At 37.8% G+C, this 21,482-nt stretch overlaps 1 protein-coding gene across 6 annotated transcripts in view; it reads right to left on the bottom strand.

Annotated features, from left to right (window-relative positions):
- TCAIM (T cell activation inhibitor, mitochondrial) overlaps positions 1 to 21,482 on the bottom strand; it is a 71,863-nt gene that overhangs the window by 24,248 nt on the left and 26,133 nt on the right. For 3 of the 6 annotated variants that reach the window (XM_516398.7, XM_003309751.5, XM_016940854.4), the window contains one exon: positions 17,634 to 17,886. In XM_516398.7, coding sequence (XP_516398.3) covers positions 17,634 to 17,886 — 253 coding nt within the window. The remainder of the gene's footprint in view (positions 1 to 17,633; positions 17,887 to 21,482) is intronic. The other 3 variants (XM_063806727.1, XM_009445310.4, XM_063806728.1) reach the window with 1 other exon arrangement.

Below are 21,482 nucleotides of genomic sequence, written 5' to 3'. Positions count from 1 at the left end.
TGGATCTATTTTTTAGGGTAAAACACTCTGTACAAAAGCAGTAAAGTGAGAGTCTCTCTTCTCAGCTCATACCCATCAGGACATTTTCTCAACCATGTCCTCCAATCTTCTGTAAACATGACAAGAGACTTCATATCCTTGTAATTTATTTTCTACTTACATTAGGCCTGGTTTCTTTTGCTGGCAATCAAAAACTCTTGACTAATAAAATTCCCTTTGATTTTCTTAGTGACAATCATAAGTAATCCAAGTGTATCTCTGCCTTTCCAATATTTGCATATCCCATTTCTGTTTCTTATTATACATTGGCTGGGCTCTCCAGGACAAATACATTGCAGAGGTGATAGCAGGCATTCTGGCTGACTTGTTTCTCCACAGTTCTGAGCTCATCTGCTTTCTATCTTTCAAAAATTCCTAAAAATGTCCCTATTAGTATTTTCTCATTTATCAAGCTCCATGAAATTTAATAAATGCCTGTATTTGCAGGCTACCAACTGGGATCTCCTCTAAACAATGCATGAGCTATTAAGGGGAATGACGTGACCAAAGCCTTTGGTAAAGTTGGGAATATAGAAGGAATGTAGAACCCAAGTTGCAGGGAAGAGAAACTGGTGGTAGAAAGATCCTTAGGAAGTTATTCCAACAGTCTAGAGAAAAATGAATGTGGCAATGAAGATTCCCATTAAACAACTTCGAATGATCTGTTCCCACATCAAGCAAAAACTATGAAAACTGGAAGTAAGCCAAGAGCTAGATTTACTTGAAAATCTTTCTGAGCTCCCTAATGTATGTCCTGTGATTGGCTGTAATACTTGTTCAGTATTCTTTTTGGGACCAATCACAGCCTGTTTGTATAATAATTTATCTCTACATGTCTTAAGTCCCCCATTATCCTATTACCCCCATGAGGGAAAGATGAGTCTTTTATTATCTAATGTGTACTTAATCTGAATGTCATCACAGTGAGATCATTAGACAGCATGAAATTTGACTATAAATTAAACCATAAGGCAAAGAGAAAAGAATACCTTCCTGATCAATGTGGAAACACACGGTTACCTTGTCTAACCAGACTCTAGGTCAGAAATAAAGTTCTAAATTACTCTCTAAATGAGAATACTTTATTGGATTTTAAAAGGATCATTACTGCCTGAATTTGCCACATAAATCATTTTAATTCTTAGCTTAATTTTATAATCACAGAGATTTAAAAATTCAGAGCCTTTGTTTCAAGGGTGAGAAGTCCAATTAATTACTATTGAGATAAAAGAAATAGAGAAATCTCATATTTATTCTATAGTAAAATACCAAGTAAGCCAGACTATTTAACCTCTACTAAGCAAGAAGTTTTTTAAAAATGCTGATTTTATAAGAAATGAAATTACCTATAAACAAGTAAATACTAATTAGTAATCACTAACATATTTTTCCTAACCTTATTTTTTTTTCTTTTTTTAAAGACAGGGTCTTACTCTGTTACCCAGGTCAGAGTGCAGTGGTGTGATTATGCCTGGCTAATTAGCTTGGCTAATTTAAATTTTTTTTTTTTTTTTTTGTAGAGACAGGGTCTTGCCATGTTGCCCATGCTGATCTTGAACTCTTAAGCTCAAGTGATCCTCCTGCCTCAGCCTCCCAAAGTGCTGGGATTACAGGCATAAGCCACTGCACCCAGCCCCTTAACCATTTTTAAGTGTACAGTTCAGTGGTATTAAGTACATTAACATTGTTGTGCAACTATCACCACCATCAATTTTCAGAACTCTTTTCATCTTGCCCAACTCAAACTCTGTACACATTAAACACTAATGCCCCCTTCCCCTCCCTCCAGCCCCTGGCAACCGCTGTTCTATTTTCTGTCTCTATGAATTTGACTACTCCTTGTACTTCACATAAGTAGAATCATCCACCATCTGTCTTTTTGTGACTGGTTTATTTCATGTAGCATGATGTCCTCAAGGTTCATGTGTTGTAGCCTGTGTCAGAATTCCTTCCTTTTTAAGGCTAACATTCCACTGTATGAGTATATCAAATTTTGCTTATCCATTCATCCACTGATGGACACTTGGGTTGCTTCCACCTTTTGGCTATTGTGAATGCTGCTATGAACATGGGTATACAAATATCTATTTGAGACACTGCTCTCAATTTTACGGTAAATCTATATTTAAGTTTTTGAGGAATCACCATATCATTTTCCATAGCAGCTGCACTATTTCACATTTCCACCAACAGTGCATAAGGGTTCCAGTTTCTCCAAACCCTCATCAACTCTTGTTATTTTGTTTTTTGGATAGTAGCCATTCTAGTGGGTGTGATTAGGTACCTCACACCCATTAGTTTTAATTTGCATTTCTCTAGTGATTAATGATGTTGAGTATCTTTTCATGTGCTTATTGGCCATTTATATACCTTCTTTGGAGAAATGTCTATTCAAGTCCTTTGCCCATTTTTGAAATGGGTTGTTTGCTGGTTGAGTTTTAGGAGTTCTCTATTTATTCTGGATATCAATTCCTTTATCATATATATGAGTTGCAAACATTTTCTCTCATTTTGTGGGTTGCCATTTTACTCTGTTGATAGTGTCTTTTAGTGCACAAACTTTAAAAATGTTCATGAAATCCAATTTGTCTATTTTTCCTTTGTTGCCTGTGTTTTAGGTGTTATATCCAAGAAATCACTGGCAAATCCAATGTCATGAATCTTCTGCCCTATGTTTTCTTCTAAGAGTTTTATAGTTTAGGTCTTACATTTCAGTCAAAGATCCATTTTGAGTTAATTTTAGTATAAGTCAGTGTTCAACTTCATTCCTTTGCATGTGGCCAGTTTTCCCAGTACCATTTGTTGAAAAGATTATCTTTTCCCCATTCAGTGGTCTTGGCATTCTTGTTGAAAATCAGTTGACCATATATGCAAGTATTTACTGCTGTATTCTCTATTCTATTCCATTAGTCTATATGTTTGTGTATTTCTCTTTTTATAGAGATTGGGGTCTCACTATGGTGCCTGGGCTGGTTGGACTCAACTAATCCTTCTGCTTCAGCCTCCCAAAGTGCTGGGATTACAGAAGTGAGCCACTACACCTGGCCTATATGTCTGTTTTTATGCCAGTATCACAATGCTTTGTTTACTATAGCTTTGCAGTAAGTTTTGAAATGAGGAAATGTGAGTTCTCCAGCTTTGCTCTTCTTTTTCAGGATTGTTTTGGCTATTTGAGGTCCCCTGAAATTCTAATTTTAGGATGGGTTTTTCTATTTGTGCAAAAAATGTCATCAGGCTTTTGATAGGGATTGCATTAAATCTGTACTTGCTTTGGGTATTGACATCTTAGTAATATTATCTTCTGATCCTTGATCATAGAATGCCTTTCCATTTATTTATATCTTCTCTAATTTCTTTCAGAAATGTTTTTATAGTTTTCATTGTACTACAAGTCTTTCTTCTCTTCAGCCAATTCCTAAGCATTTTATCTTTTCTGATGCTATTGTAAATGGAATTGTTTTTGTAATTCCCTTTTTGGATTCACTGCTAGTATACAGAAATGCAATTAATTTTTGTGTATAGAGTTTGTATCCTGCTAACTTGCTGAATTTGCTAATTAGGTCTAATAGATTCTTCAGTGGAATCTTCAGAGTTTTCTATGTATAAGACCATTATCATCTGTGAACAGATAATTTTACCTCTTCCTTTCCAAGTAGATGACTTTAATTTCTTTTTCTTGCCTAATTGCTCTGGCTAAGACTTCCAGTAGTATGATGAATAGAAGTGGTGAAAGTAGGCATCCTTGCCTACTTCCTTATGTTACATGAAAAACTTCAGTCTTTTACTACTGAGAATGATGTTTGCTGTGGGTTTTCATATATAGCTTTTATTATGTTGATGTAGTTTCCTTTATTTCTAGAGTGTTTTTAGTATGAAAGTATGTTGAATTTTGTCAAATACTTTTTGCATTTGATCATTCTAGATCATGCATCACGATCATTCTAGATGATTTAAATGATCACGTGGGGTTTCTCCTTCATTCTGTTAGTGTGTATCACACTGATTGATTTTGTATGTGGAACCATCCTTGTACTCTAGGAATATATCCCACTTGGTCATGGTATTGAATCCTTTTAATATGCTGCTAAATTAATTTTTCTAGGATTTTTTGAAGCTTTTTGTATTAATGTTCATAAAGCACACTGATTTGTGGTTTTCTTTTCTTGTAGTGTCTTTGTCTGCCTTTGGTATCAGGGTAATGCTCTCACAGAATGAGTTAGGGAGTGTTCCTTCTTCAGTTTCTTTTTGAAAAGTTTGAGAAGTATCGCTGTTAAATGTTTGGTAGAATTTGCCAGTGAAGCCATCCAGTTCAGGGCTTTTCTTTGTTGGGAAATTTAAAATTACTGACTCAGTCTCATTTTCTATTTCTTTGTGCTTTAGTCTTGGTAGATTTTGTGTTTCTAGAAATATGTCCATTTTATTTAGGTTATCCAACTTGTTGGTGTACAATTGCCCGTGGTACTCTCTTATAATCTTTATTTCTGTGGAATTGGTAGTAATGTTCCTGCTTTCATTTCTGATTTTAGTAATTTGAGTCTCCTTTCTTAGTCCATCTAGCTAAAGGTCAATTTTGTTGATCTTTTCAAAGAACCAAGTTTTGGTTTTGTTGATTTTCTCTATCATTTTTCTATTCTCCATTTTGTTTATCTAATATCTATTTTGGTTATCTGCTCTAATCTTTATTATTTCCCTCCTTCTACTAGTTTTGGGTTTAGTTTATTCTTTTTTCTCTAATCCCATAAGGTGTACAGTTAGATTGTTGATTTGAGATCTTTCTTGGTTTTTAAATGTGTTTATAGCTATAAATTTCCCCCTTAGCATTGCTTCACTGAATTTGCTGGGTCCCATAAATTTTGGTACATTGTGTTTTTGTTTTCATTCATCTATATTTTTTTTTGCTCAAAATTGTTAATCATACATTTTTTTTAAATTTTTCAGGGTACATTCAGTAATGTAATATTCATATAATTTGTAAAAATCAAATCAGTGTAATTGGTATATCCATCACCTTAAATATTTCTTTTATTGTAGAAACATTCCAATTATTCTCTTCTAGCTATTCTGAAATACACGATTGATGATTGTAAACTATAGTCACCTTACTGATCTATCAGACAGATCTTATTTTTTTCTATCAAACTGTATATCTGGACCCATTAATCAACCTCTCTTCATATCCCCCTGAAAATTTTCCCCTCCTTTTTCTCCTAAAAGTCTTACTACTTTACATTTTACATTTAAGTCTATGATCTATTTTGAGTTAAAATTCTTAATTTTTTTTTAAATTTTAGGTCTGGGGCTCATGTGCAGGTTAACAAAGGCAAACTCATGTCACGGAGGTCTTGTGTACAGACCATTTCTTCACCCAGGTACTAAGCACAGTACCTGATAGTTATTGTTCCTGATCCTCTCCCTCCTCCCACTCTCCTCCCTAGATATAATTTTAACTTTTATTTTAGATTTGGGAGTACATGTGCAGGTTTGTTAAATGGGTGTAATGTAACGTGCTGGGGTTTGGGGTATGATTGATCCTGTCACCCAGGTATTGAGTGTAGCACCTGATAGTTAGAAACACCCTTCCCCTCTCTCTCCCTCCCCGCTCTAGTTATCCCCAGTGTCTGTTGTTCTCTGTGTTGTGCCCATTGGTTCTCATTATTTTGTTCCCACTTATAAGTGAGAACATGTGGTATTTGGTTTTCTGTTCCCGCATTAGTTTGCTAAGGATAATGGCCTCCAGCTCCATCCATGTTCCTGCAAAGGACATGATCTCATTCTTTTTTACGGCCACATAGTATTCCATTAGGTATATGTACCACATTTCCCTTAACCAGTCCCAGTCCATTGATGGGCATTGAGGTTGATTCCATGTTTTTGCTATTGTGAACAGTGCTGCAATGAAGATATGTCAGCATGTGTGTTTACAGTAGAATGATTTATATTCCTTTGGGTATAAACCCCATAGTGAGATTACTGGGTTGAATGTTAGTTGTTTTAAGTTCTTTGAGGAATTGCCACACTACTTTCCACAATGGTTTAACTAATACACACTCTTACCAACACTAAATAAGCATTCCCTTTTCTCCACAACCTGACCACAGCATCTGTTATTTATTTATTAATTAATTTTTTTTTTTGAGACAGGGCCTTGCTCTGTCACCCAGGCTGGAGTGCAACGGCACAATCTTGGCTCACTGCAATCTCTGCATGCACCCCACCCCACCCTCCCCACCGAGGCCCAGGCTCAAGTGATCCTCCTGCCTCAGCCTCCCCAACAGCTGGAACTATAGGCACATGGCATGAAGCCTGGCTATTTTTTTGTATTTTTGGTAGAGAAGGGGTCTTGTCATGTTGCCCAGGGTGGTCTTAAACTCCTGAGTTCAAGCAATCTCCCCACTTTGGCCTCCCAAAGTGCTGGGATTACAGGTGTGAGCAACTGTGCCTGGCCTGGCTTTTTAATGCTAGCCATTCTAACTGGTATGAGATGGTATCTCACTGTGGTTTTAATTTGCATTTTTTTTTTTTTTTTTTGAGACAGAGTCTCGCTCTGTTGCTGTGGAGTGATCTCGGCTCACTGCAACCTCTACATCCCAGGTTCAAGCAATTCTCCTGCCTCAGCCTCCCGAATAGCTGAGATTACAGGCACCTGCCACCATGCCTGGCTAATTTTTTGTATTTTTAGGAGCATGGGGTTTCACCATGTTGGCCAGGCTGTTCTTGAACAGCCTTTGATTCGCCTGCCTTAGCCTCCCAAAGCACTGGGATTACAGGCGTGAGCCACCACGCCCAGCTGCATTTTTCTTATGATTAGTAATATTGAGCATTTTTTCATACGCCTGTTGGCTGCATGTACATCTTCTTTTGAAAAGTGTCTGTTCATGTCTTTGCCTGCTTTTTAATGGGGCTGTTTTTTGCTTGTAAAATTTTTTTTTTGGGGGGGTAGGGTTGGGGACAGAGTCTCACTCTGTCGCCCAGGCTGGAGTGCAGTGGCACGATCTCAGCTCATTGCAACCTCCACCTCCTTGGTTCAAGTGATTCTTGTGCCTCAGCCTCCCGAGAGCTGGGATTACAGGCATGTGCCACCATGCCCAACTAATTTTTGTATTTTTAGTAGAGATGGGGTTTCACCATGTTGGCCAGGCTGGTCTCAAACTCTGGACCTCAGATGATCCACCCACCTCAGCCTCCCAAAGTGCTGGGATTACAGGTGTGAGCCACCGCACCCAGCAGTTTGTAAGTCTTAAGTTCCTGATAGATTCTGGATATTAGACCTTTGTCAGATGTATAGTTTGAAAGTACTTTCTCCCATTCTGTAGGTTGTCTGTTTACTCTGTTGATATATCGTTTCTTTTGCTGTGCAAAAGCTCTAGTTTAATTATGTAACATTTGTCAATTTTTGCTTTTGTTGGAATTGCTTTTGGCATCTTCATCATGAAATCTTTGCCAGCCCCTATGTCCAGAATGGTATTTTCTATTTTCCCTTAGGATTTCTTTTTATTTTTAATTTTCATGGGTACATAGTAAGTATATTTATTTGGTACATGGTATCTTCTTTGATCTGCTGGTTAAGAGTGCTTTAATTTCCACAATTTTGTGAAATTTCCAGTTTTACTTCTGTTGTTGATTTCTAACTTCATCCCATTTTGGTCAGAGAAGATACTCTGTATATTTATCTTTTGAAATCTATTGAGACTTAATTTGTGGCCGAAAATATGGTCCATCCTAGAAAACGTTCCATGTGGACTCGAGAAGAATGTGTATGCTGTTGTTGTTAGGTACAGTGTCTTGTATATGTCTGTTAGATCCAGCTCCTTAATTGTGCTATGCAAGTCCTCTGTTTCCTTACTTATTTCTTGTTTGGTTCTTCTATACACTATTGAGAGTGGAGTATTGAAGTGTCCAGCCATTATTGTAGAACTTTCTATTTCTCTCTTCAATTCAGTCCACTTTTGCTTCATATATTTTGATGATCAGGTATTAGGTAGATAAATATTTATAGCTGCTATCTCTTGTTGTTGTGGAGCCTTTTATTAATATATAATAATCTTCTTTTCTCTTGTAATCTTTTTAAATTTAATGTCTATTTTGTCTCATATTAGTATAACTCTCTTTTGGTTACTATTGCATGGAATACTATCTTTTTCCACCCTTTCACTTTCAACTCCGGATCTAAAGTGACTCTTCTGTAGATAGCATATAGTTGAATCATGTTTTTTATTATTAATTTATTTATTTATTTTTGAGACGGAGTCTCACTCTGTTGCCCAGGCTGGAGTGCAGTGGCACGATCACGGCTCACTGCAAACTCCGCCTCCCAGGTTCAAGCGATTCTCCTGCCTCAGCCTCCCGAGTAGCTGGGGCTACAGGTGCCCGCCACCATGCCCAGCTAATTTTTTTGTATTTTTTAGTAGAGATGGGGTTTCACCATGTTAGCCAGGATGGTCTCAATCTCCTGACCTCGTGATCCACCTGCCTTAGTCTCCCAAAGTGCTGGGATTACAGGCGTGAGCCACCTCGCCCAGCCAAATCATGTTTTTTAAATTCACTCTGCCAGTATTTGTCTTTTGGAAAGTTTAATCCATTTACATTTAAAGTAATTACTTATAAGATACAACTTAATTCTGTCATGTTGCTATTTATTTTCCATGTGTCTTACCGCTTTTTTGTCCCTTATTTCTTGCATTACTATCTTCTTTTGTGTTTAATTGATTTTATTTTTTTTGTGGCAAAACATTTAAATTCCTTTCTCGTTTCCTTTTGTGTATATTCTTTAGGTATTTTCTTATGGTTACTGGGGGGATTACATTTAACATCCTAAAGTTATAACACCCTAATTTGAATTTATACTAGCTTAACTTCAATAACAAAAACTCTGCTCCTTTACTAGCTCTCCCCAACTCTTTCAGTTGTTACCACAAAATTATCTTTATACATTGTCCAAAAACATAAACTAATAATACTTTTAATAAATATATTTTTTAGGAAGAGTAGTGATAGTTCTTTTTAAAAATGGCTTTGTTGGAATACAATTCATATACCATATAACTCACCCATTCATCCATTTTTAGTATGTTCACAGAAGTGTACAACCACCACCACAGTCAATTTTAGTATACTTTCATCACTTGAATAAGAAATCACATACCCATTAATAGTCCTGCTCTCCAGCCCTACCAACCACTAATCTACTTTCTGTTTCTCTAGATTTGCCTATTGTAGGTATTTTACATAAAATGGAATCACACAGTATGTGGTTGACTGCAATCAGCTTCTTTGACTTAGCATGTTTTCAAGGTTCATCCATGTCGTAGTAAGTATCAGTACTTCATTCCTTTTTCTGGTTAAATAATATTCCATTATATGGATATGCCACTTTTTAAAAATCCATTTATCAGTTGGTAGACATTAGGTTATTTCCACTTTTGGCTATTATAAATAATGTTGCTATAAGCATATTTTTGTGTGAATGTCTGTTTTCATTTCTCTTGAGTGTATACCTAGGAGTGGAATTCTTGGGTCACATAACTCTGTTTAATATTTTGTAGTATTGCCAAACTGTGTTCTACAGCAGCTGCACCATTTTATATGGAGGAGAGTTCCAATTTCCCTACCTGCTCACCAACACTTGTTATTCTCTTTTAGAATATAGCCATCATAGGGTATGAAGTGGTAACTGGTTGTGGTTGTCTATTTGACCTTGGCCTGTGCTACAGTTTAGATATTTGTCCCCTCCAAATCTCACGTTGAAATTTAATCCCCAATGTTGGAGGCAGGGCCTGGTGGGAGGTTTTGGGTCATGGAGGCAGAACTCTCATTAATGGCTTCATGTCATCCTCATGATAATGAGTGACTTCTCACTATTAGTTTCCATAAGATCTGATTGCTAAAAATAGCCTGGCGCCTCCTCCTCTCTTTTTTTCCTCCTTTCTTGCCACATGATGCTTGTTCTTCTTTCCCTTCTACCACGAGGGGAAGCTTTCTGAAGTCCCTACCAGAAGCAGATGCTGATGCCACACTTCTTGTACAGCCTGCAGAACCATGAGCCAAACAAACCTCTTTTCTTTATAAATTACCCAGCCTCTAGTATTCCTTTATATTATAGCAATGCAAAATGGACTAAAACAGCTTGATTAAAAATGATTTCATTATAATTGCAGCAATATGTAATACATATATTACATGTATTGTTATAAGATCCAAATAAAAAGAAAAAAACTGATAATAAAATGAAGCCAAAAGAACATTAAAAGGTATATAAAAATGAATGCCAGAATACCATGTACAAGGACTAATGCTGGACTGTGAAATCATTTGGTTCAGTTCCTAGGGTCATGATGCTTTTGAAATAAAAATAGTAACTCAAGCGAAGCTCAGTTTTCCACGGATTTAAGAGATGAAAAAAGAAAGCCATGATCCAAATTACAATAAAGTTAAAATTGCATAAATTTTACATTCCTAGGCTTCAAACTGTATAAAACAAAGGAGTTTAGACCAATAACAGCCTTTATTTTATTTTCACTGCCTGAAGTTCATAAAGCAATAGTTTTTTTATTTTTATATTTTTTTTGGAGAGACAGGGTCTCACTCTGTCACCCAGGCTTGGGTACAGTGGTGTGATCATGGATCACTGCAGCCTAGACCTCCTGGGCTCAGGTGATCCTCCTGCCTCAGCCTCCTGAGTAGCTGGGAGTACAGGCACATGCCATCACACCTGGCTAATTTTTTAATTTTTATTTTTCTACAGACAAGGTCTTACTAGATTGCCCAAGTTGGTCTTAAACTCCTGGCCTCAAGCAATCCTCCCGCCTTGGCCTCCCAAAGTGCTGGGATTATAGTTAGAAGCCACTGCACCTGGCACCAAAAGCTTTTTATACTTCTCTGATGACAACACATGTTAAGAAATATTTCACATAGTGAACCAGCATATACACACACACCTGTATTTATGTGTATGTAACTAAACGAAGTATTTTGAGAAATAATACTTAAACTTACTACTAGAAATGCATTCACAATATATAGTTAAAATTAAAAAAAAGAAAGCAAAGCAAAACAACTTTGCTAGTCCTGAGTCACTAAATTGTGCATTATCACTTGTAATTTTAAAAACAGTGACTTAGCCTATAAACAAAGGGAAGAGTAAATAAACGCACGATATGAGTTAAATCATGACTATCAAATCCCAAACATTTTATAGAATAGTTCCAATGTTGTAGGTGTCCAATATGGTATTTCATGAACACAAAAATTGATTCAAAGTTTAGACACTGAAAGTGAAATGTAAATATATTTGAGCTAAGGTCAAATAGAAAAAAAGGAACTCTGACATTCACTGTTATCTTAGTAGCTGTAAGAATAGTATTTCAATGGTCTTTTTCTAGTTCAATGACATGTTTGTTCAGTGGGATAGACATTTCATATGGAATTGTTTTGCTTATATAAAATGGATCTGGTTAGCTCCTCTCAAATACAAGCTATATAATTAAAGTACATTTTTGTTTTAACATAATTTGATAATCAAAGAATATACCCAAAATATAGAAATACAAAAATTGACAACACGGAACAGCATTTCCTAATTTTTTTTAGACTGGAACATTCCTTTTATAATTTTATATAATTTTCAAAAACTACTTAGGTATTAAAATTTTCTTTTCTTTTCTCTTTTTTTCAGACAGAGTCTCACTCTGTCACCCAGGCTAGAGTGCAGTGGCACGATCTTGGTTCACTGCAATCTCTGCCTCCCGGGTTCAAGCAGTTCTCCTGCCTCAGTCACCCAAGTAGCTGGGACTACAGGCATGCATCATCACGCCTGGCTAATTTTTTTTTTAATGGAGATGGGGTTTCACCATGTTGGCCACCATCTTGACATCAAGTGATCTGCCCACCTCAGCTTCCCAAAGTGCTGAGATTATAGGCGTGACCCACCACACCTGGCCTAAAGCTTTCATTTTATCATTTTTATAGGTATATAACAAAGGAGTGTTGAAGTAAGATAAAACACAATCTGAGAAATTCAAAATTACAAACCATGCCCTAAAATATACATTAAAATGTAATTAATGGATATAATATAAAAGTGGGTTAAATAGAGTTTTTATGATCTGATAAATCTCCCATTTTGTGTTTTTAAAAAACTCCTCCAGTCTAGGCAAGCAAACAAGACCCTGTCTCAAAAAATATTAAAAAATAAAAATAAAAAAACTCAACTGATTTATTTTTATGATTTCTTATTTTAATTTAAAAATGCCAGGACACAATTTTACCCTGCACTTCTCAGCAAAACCAAAAACAGATAAAATTATTTTGAAAGTTAAAGTCTATACTAAATAACACTGTAATTATATTTTCTCGTTTAACATAGTGCTCAGAAACATTAAAACCATCTTAACTTGCTTTCAAGATTTAATTGAAAATTTTGGGCCGGGTGCAGTGGCTCACACCTGTAATCCCAGTGCTTTGGGAGGCCAAGACGGGTGGATCATGAGGTCAGGAGATCAAGACCATCCTGGCTAACACGGCGAAACCCCATCTCTACTAAAAATACAAAAAAATTAGCTGGGTGTGGTGGCAGGCGCCTGTAGTCTCAGCTACTCGGGAGGCTGAGGCAGGAGAATGGTGTGAACCCGGGAGGCGGAGCTTGCAGTGAGCCAAGATAGCGCCACTGCACTCCAGCCTGGGCGACTGAGCAAGACTCTGTCTTAAAAAAAGAAAAAAAAAAAAAAAGAAAATTTTGATCCAATGAATTTGTAAATCAAGAGATCAGATTGATATAAATGGGCAGAATTACCATTTTTATGCTACTTCTGAACTATATAATTCAGCATGTGTTCCTTATGATTCCTCTCTATAATCTATACATGTAATGAAGATGAATTAAACAATACATGAATAAAAATTTAAACTGCATACGGCCAAAATGACCATGATGGCTAATAGGTTTTAGTAGACTTATAGGCACTATGAATCTCCCTACTAGGCAGTCACTTGATTCACATGATTTGAAAGCTCTGAAATGGTTCAACAGTTTTACAATTATTTGTAAAATAATTACAGATATAAAAAAATCAGTACAGTTTTCTCTTGCTATACGTGAGGCATTAGTTCCAAGCCCACCCACGGGTACCAAAATCTGTGCATACTCAGGTCCTGCAGTTGGCCCCGCCAAACATGCATATACCAACAGTCGGCCTTCCCTATACATAGGTTTCACATCTTGCTAATACTGTATCTTCCTTCCTTCCTTCCTTCCTTCCTTCCTTCCTTCCTTCCTTCCTTCCTTCCTTCTCTCTTTCTCTCTCTCTCTCTCTCTATTACTATTTCAATAGTTTTTGGGGAGCGAATATGGTATTTTCAATCTGCTTTTGGTTGAAAAAAAATCCGTGTAAGAGTGGATCTGCACAGTTCAAACACACATTCTTCAAGGGTCAACTGTAATTGAAATGAGAAATTGATAGAGATACCATTCCAGCTTTAAGCTCCTGGAACCCTTACTAGGAAAAACTACCATATATTAAAACATTGAACAAACCCTCAGCAGAGGTTCCTTCAAACTGGGCAATGCTCATGCTTGGGGAAAGGTCAAGGGGCTCTGGACCTATGTGAACATGCTAGAATTGGGAAACCAGGTTATGTTAGGGAGATAAGAGATATGAAACCTTTCAGATGAGTACAGGTATTATAATGCTACATCAGCACGGTAAGACATGCTGGTAAAGGGATTTAGCCTACCCTGCATTTCACTCTAACAGCCCAATGAGCAGTATTCCTTGTCTTGTCTTGGTTCAGTGTAGTGCTGTCCTCTCTCTCCTACCCAACCTGGAATTTTTGCTCTAAAATTACACATTCTTAAGCTAAACTCAAACTCCATGAGTTGTGATGATCTGGTTCAGGTAAATCAATAGGATGTCAATGCTTAAGAAATATAATCTAGCCGGGCATGGTGGCTCATGTCTGTAATCCCAGCAATCTGGGAAGCTGAGGCAGGGGGATCGCTTGAGCTCAGGAGTTTGAGACTAGCCTGCACAACATAGTGAGACCTTGTCTCTACTAAAAATTAAAAAATTAACCGGGTATGGGCCAGGCACGGTGGCTCATGCCTGTAATCCCAGCATTTTGGGAGGTCGAGGTTGGTGGATCACCTGAGGTCAAGAGTTCGAGACCAGTCTAGCCAACATGGTGAAACCCTGTCTCTACTAAAAATACAAAAATTAGCCAGGGGTGTGACGGTGTGTGCCTGTAATTCCAGCAACTCGGGAGGCTGAGGCAGGAGAATGCTTAATCCGGGAGGCAGAGGTTGCAGTGAGCCGGAGGTTGCAGTGAGCCGAGATAGGGCCATTGCACTCCAGCCTGGGCAACAGAGTGAGACTCCATCTTTAAAAAAAAAAAAAAAATTAGCCAGGTATGGTGGCACATGCCTGTAGTCCCAGCTACTCCAAAGGCTGAGGCGGGAGGATCACTTGAGCGCAGGAGTTTGAGGCTGCAGTGAGCTATGATCATGCCACTGCACTCCAGCCTGACAGAGTAAGACCCTGTCTCAAAAAAAAAAAAAAAAGAAAGAAAGAAAGAAAGAAATTAAAAAAGAAATACAATCTAAGGCCCTTCAATATAAGCATAAAAAAACTAAAAAAAAAAAAAAAAACAAAAAACCTATCTACTGTAATGCTATGCCACTATTAATTTCACTTTATGAAGCTAAAAAAAGAAAGGCTCTAACTGCTTAATAATGGGTTTACTTTAATTTCTGTAAAGATAAAATAGCTGTTGACAAGATGGATAATAATAATCAGTGATTTAGAAAGCTAAATTTCCACTGACTTCAATTTCTAAAACAGTGGCTTTTTCTTTTTTTGAGACAGAGTCAAACTCTGTTGCCCAGGCTGGAGTGCAGTGGCGTGATGTTGGCTCACTGCAATCTCCACCTCCCTGGTTCAAACGATTCTCCTGCCTCAGCTTCTTGAGTAGCTGGGACTACAGGTGCCCACCACCATGCTAATTTTTTGTATTTTTAGTAGAGACGGGGTTTCACCGTGTTAGCCAGGATGGTCTTGATCTCCTGACCTTGTGATCCGCCTGCCTCGGCCTCCCAAGGCATTTTTTATGTTGCTATCCTCTTAAAGGGTAGACAACAAGTCAGAGGGACTTGTTTTTTGAGCTTGTCCTCATAACTGTCAAAATAAAAGCTTGAATTTAAAATAAAGCTGACTTTTGAGGAAATCAAGAATTCACAGCAACATAACTTATCTATGCATAGAAATTTTCCTTAAGACAATGTATCTTTCACTAAAAATAGCAGATTTTTTAAGTTAACATTAATGAAATTAACAGAAGCACTTTAAGAAAAAATGGCCCTCTACATTCATTGCTAAGTGACTTCTATTGCTACGCTATGTATGTTACTTTGCATTCACATATTAAAGCCCGAGTTCTTCAAACTGAGCCTCTAGCACATCACATTTAGTTATTCAACAATTCTTTAGTTCAGTTCAATGAAAATACTGGATGGATTCTATGAATCTATGAAGTAGATTAGTAGACACAGAGATTATCAAAACATATTCCCTACTCTTAAGAACTCATATAGTCTAATGTAATATAAGAAAGTCTCCTTTTACTAAAGACTAAGGAATTTTATTGGATAAATGACATACAAATAAAAAAATTATAAATACTGAGCTTAGATAAGGAACCCAGTTGAATACACTTATCTTGTTGAGTTGGCTTTCTATAGTTTCAATGTATTTTCACTACTTTGCCGGGTGTCTAAGTCCAGTTCTAGGTCCTTGGGGGCACTCTTTTCATGATGGCTGCACATCCAGCTCCAAATAAAAACTGTGTTCTACGAAATACTCAACTGAACCACAGACCAATTGCTTCTCTGAAATCCTTTAATACATTATTCTTAGGCCCTTTTAACTTGAGTGAAGTCCAAAAACTGTTACTTTTGCTGTTTTGGCTTGATGTATTCAATCTCACTGTTTTCTATACTCTTTAGGCCAGTAATCCCCAACTTTTTGTTCATCTAGACACAGCGCAAGATAAGTACAACAATATTCTCCCGCGGGTGTAAGCAGAAGTTGTATGTGCCGTGTCCCACATAAAACCTGAAGGCAAGGCTGAGAACTTCTCTTCCAGTTTGTGCTCAGAGAAATCTACTTCAATTCCCACTGTAGCCTCTGTGTGCAATTAACCTTAAATTATCTCTTCTGTTTTTCTATACCAAAATTTTCAATTCAGCAACCTCTATGCCACCATGACTCTACTTTTTATTTATTTATTATTTTTTGGAGACAGGGTCTCACTTTGTCACCCAGGCTGGAGTGCAGTGGCACGATCATAGTTCACCGCAGCCTCAAACTCCTGTGCTCAAGGGATCTTCCTGCCTTAGCCTTCCAAGTAGCTAGAACTACAAATGTGTACCACCATGCCTGGCTAAATTTTTGTATTTTTTGTAGAGATGGGTCTCACTATGTTGCTAAGGCTGGTTTTGAACTCCTGACCTCAGGAAATCCTCCCACCTAGGCCTCCCCAAATGCTGGGATTATCGGCATAAGCCACAGTGCCAGGCTCTTCATTTTTTACCTGACTTCTTACTGTGTCATTACTTCTGGTCCATCGTTAAATTGTTATTCCCAAACCCACATTTCCATCTCAGAAGAGAATCTGAACAATTAAAGTCATCATATTTAGGGAAGTGATTTATCCATCAGTTATGCATATAGACAAATATCATAGACTATCACACGTAGGTACATACATACATGTCTTCAGACACATACTTCTATACTTTTCTGTACTAGACTCTGCTACCTTCCTACCTTTTCAGCCTTATTTAGAATCTAGCTAGGTAGCAAGGAGGAATCCCTTAGTATAGATAATCCACAAAGCAGATATTATGCCAGTGGATAATGAAGGATCATTTACTATGCCATAATGAGAGAATCCTCTGATAAGCCACTGGACTTTTTAGATACAATCATAAGAAGAGAATGTGATGGTTCTTTATGAAATCCAAAAATGACTTAAAAAACATTAAGGTGACTTTACAAATAAGGCATGCCAAATAATAGAAAACATTTTATATACGATTTTTATAATTTAAAAAGTAACTCTTTAAAGCAGCTATTCTAGATGATATTTAATAATTTTGTCACCATGTATTTTTCTTATGTATGGATTATTACACTAAAGTACATCACTACTGAACTATCCGTTAGAAATGCCTAACACATGAAGAAGAGTAAAAAATATTTGTATAGTCTTAGGTATAGCCTTTCTCCATGTACCGGGGGTAACTTGAATAGAATTTTTAAAAGTTAAACAAAACAATCTCCTGCATGTGTTTGGTATCAAAAGACCACAACTTTAAATACAGTTGGAAGTATTTTGGCAGCTTTAAGTAAGAAACATGAAATATATTTTTCATGATTACTGGATTAACTAGACTGATAGTATTACTTTTCCTGGAAAATTAGGTTTTAATTTTAAATGTGAACTACACTGTTTATTTATAAAAAAATGTTTTTGCCATCCCAATAAATCAGTGTCATAAACACAAACTACAAATACAGTTTAGTTAGATAAAAACTTTTACATACGTGAGAGTTGTTTCCACTCTCGAGACTTGTTCAAGGTCTTCATCAGGGTCCTTGAATCCAGTAAAGGAGTAATAAGACTTGTCCCATTTGATGGGCCTGTCAGGCATCCTTTTAGCTTCTTTGAGAGGCTGGGTATGCACATTAGTATTCAAGCTTTGGATATGTTCAACAGATAAACTGCAGGAGTTGAGAATATATAACACTGTGCTTAGCAGATCTCTGGTGTGCAAAGTAAATTTGACTGCTCGAAATCCTAGAGAATATAATTCCCCCAAACAATTAATACAGATGATTATTTGCTTTATTTCAACATATATAAAATCAAAATCTTTTAAAACACTCTATTACTGATTTAAATTCGTCCTATTAGCAAATCACCTGTAAATGGAAAATGACTTCCCTTCTCTAAAACTACACCACACTATTTTTACCTTCATGAATTACTTCAATCATCAGCTCCATTTTCTAGTTTGGCTCCAGTGAATTACTTCAATCATCAGCTCCATTTTCTAGTTTGGCTCCAGTGACCAAACCCATCCCAGCCCAACAAGGGGATTTAGAATATTCTCAATTCTGTCGATAAATCTGGTCTCTTAAGAGAGAGAAAAGCTCTCCTATAAGCAGGTGTCCACCAAAGATAGTTTCTAGTGTACACTGTGACAGCAGTTCAGGTAAGAGGGGCCATATAATCTAGTCTCAGTGGTCACAGAACCCCATCTTGAATTTTCTCTATGATTGAAGGAGATGGTCCTCATACTTGCTCACTCCACTAGGTAGTAACCCAATATTTTCAGGAGTGATTTAAAATTCTCTAGTTGTTTAAAAGTTACTCTTGTAATCCCAGCACTTTGGGAGGCCAAGGTGGGTGGATTATGAACTCAGGAGTTTGAGACCAGCCTGACCAAGACGGTGAAACCCCGTCTCTACTAAAAATACAAAAATTAGGCCGGGCGCGGTGGCTCATGCCTGTAATCCCAGCACTTTGGGAGGCCGAGGCGGGCGGATCACAAGGTCAGGAGATCGAGACCATCCTGGCTAAAACAGTGAAACCCCGTCTCTACTAAAAATACAAAAAAAAAAATTAGCCGGGCGTGGTGGCGGGCGCCTGTAGTCCCAGCTGGAGGCTGAGGCAGGAGAATGGCGGGAACCTGGGAGGCGGAGCTTGCAGTGAGCCGAGATCGTGCCACTGCACTCCAACCTGGGTGACAGAGCGAGACTCTGTCCCAAAAAAAAAAAAAAAAAAAAAATTAGCCAGGCGCAGTGGTGGGCGCCTGTAATCCCAAGTACTCGGGAGGCTGAGGCAGGAGAATTGCTTGAACCTGGGAGGCGGAGGTTGCAGTGAGCCGAGATTGTACCACTGCACTCTAGCCTGGGTGACAGAGCAAGACTCTGTCTCAAAAAAAAAAAAAAAAAGTTATTGATTTTGATGTTGGGTAATCATTGGGCTAAGGTAAGTAATCTAAATTGTTAAGTCATCAATAAAAAATCCACTGGTTTGCTTTTTTTCTTTTCTGGGTGTTAGGCATGGTTCCAGCTTAATTTACATATCTTTTCAATCAACACTACCACCAACTATGCCATTATCATTTCTCTTGTCAAATGTGAAGGAACATAGATTAAGAATGAAGCCAGGGCTTAAATCTGAGTTGACACCAAGCCAAATATTTTCTCCACTACAACATGCTGACTCTTCGCTTTTTTAAAAAACTATTCTTAATTAGTTTTGAAAATTAAAAGCAAAATTCTCCTGTTAGCAGGCATACAACTTTACCATCTTTACTTGAGGTAATCACTATTAACAGGTACATATTCTTCCAGACCTGCTCTACCCAAGATGGTAGCTACTAGCACATGTGGCAATTAAAAATTAAATTGATTGAAATGAAATAAAAATTTAAAATTAAGTTCTTTGGCCACATTGGCCACATTTCAAGTGCTCAATAAGCATGCGGGGCTAGGGCCCACCATATTAGATGATGCAGATATGGAACATTTCCCTCATCACAGAAAGTTCTCTTGGGCAGCACTGTTCTTTGACCTTTTCCGTCTATGTGCTTGTATGTGTGTATCACGTATGAGGCCGGGGCAGTGGTTCATGCCTGTAATCCCACCACTTTGGAAGGCTGAGGCAGGTGGATCACTTGAGGCCAGGAGTTCGAGACCAGCCTGGCCAACAAGGTGAAACTCCGTCTCTACTAAAAATACAAAAATTAGCGGGTGTGGTGGTGCACTCCTGTAATCCCAGCTACTCGGGAGGCTGAGGCAGGAGAATCACTTGAACCCAGGAGGCAGAGATTGCAGTGAGCCGAGATTGTGCCACTGCACTTAAGCCTGGCAGCAGAGCAAGACTCTGCCTCAAAAAAAAAAAAAAAAAAAGCATTTGCAACTGATGACAGACACCACAATTTAAATCATTGTCAGAGATACACATTCTACTTGCCACACCAACTTATGAGATCCAGAACATGCCAACTAAGAAATACTTTTTTTTAGTTCAATAATTTGGGTAAACTTAGAACTACTGGCAAGGGAATTATTCTAGTCAGTAAAGGAGGAAAGGAAAACCCAAATTGCTGCACTGGAGGTTAAGAAAAAATAGCTCATCCTCAGAAGTGCAAAGTCAAGGAGTAAATCTGTTTCTATCTCAATTTATCAGCTCATTATTTAATCCAACATAAGAGCTGCTATATAGTGAGGACTGCTTGTACCACACTGCAAATATCCTTTACTGGTTCCTCAGGATACATTCCAAGAAGAATTTTGTGGCTTTGGGGAGAGAATTCCAAGCTGCAGAGTTTGTAGTTTGCACTAATTTATATACCCATCAATAATGTGGGAAAATGTATTTTTACCATTTATGGGTATTACCAGCAAAAAAAGAAAAAAATTAATGGGCAAAAAATACTACCTAATTATTTCAGTTTGCGTTCGAATACTGAGGCTAAAGATTTTTTTTTTTTTTTTTTTTTTTTTTTTTTTTTTTGAGACAGGGTCTCACTCTGTCACCCATGCTGGAGTGCAGTGGTGCCTGCCATCTTGCCTCACTGCAACCTCTGCCCCCTGGGCTCAGGTGATTCTCCTACCTTAGGCTCTCGAGTAGCTGGGACTACAGGCACATGCCACCACGCCTGGTTAATTTTTTGTATTTTTAGTAGAGACGGGGTTTTGCTATGTTGCCCAGGCTGGTCTGGAACTCCTGGACTCAAGCAATTTGCCTGCCTTGGCCTCTCAAGAGTGTTGGGATTACAGGCGTGAGCCACCACACATGGCCTAAAGATTTTTATATACTTAACTGACATTTATATGTGTTATTTCTTGAACTGTCTATTTATTGTCTTTCTCCATTTTTGGAATGGAACTACTCTGGTTTATTTTTAATTTGTAAAAACTCTTTATGTATTAGCATCATCTTTTTGTCATATATGCTATATCTTTTCTCCCATTTCTAGTTTAATTTTTTCTGTAACCTTTTACATTTTTTTTTTTTTTTTTAAATGACAGTCTCGGCCAGGTGCGGTGGCTCATGCCTGTAACACCAGCACTTTGGGAGGCTGAGGTGGGCGGATCACGGGGTTAAGAGATCAAGACCATCATGGCCAACATGGTGAAACCCCGTCTCTACTAAAAATACAAAAATTAGCTGGGCATTGTGGCGCTTGCCTGTAGTCCCAGCTACTCAGGAGGCTGAGGCAGAAGAATCGCTTGAACCTGGGAGGCAGAGGTTGCAGTGAGCCAAGATTGCACCACTGCACTCCAGCCTGGCGACAGAGTGAGACTCCGTCTGAAAAAAAAAAAAAAAAAAGACAGTCTTGCTGTGTTGTCCAGTTGTCCAGGCTAGCCTCAAACTCC

This window comes from Pan troglodytes, chromosome 2 (assembly GCF_028858775.2).
Source record: "Pan troglodytes isolate AG18354 chromosome 2, NHGRI_mPanTro3-v2.0_pri, whole genome shotgun sequence".
NCBI lineage: Eukaryota > Metazoa > Chordata > Mammalia > Primates > Hominidae > Pan > Pan troglodytes.
This window is presented reverse-complemented; position numbering and strand designations above follow the sequence as displayed.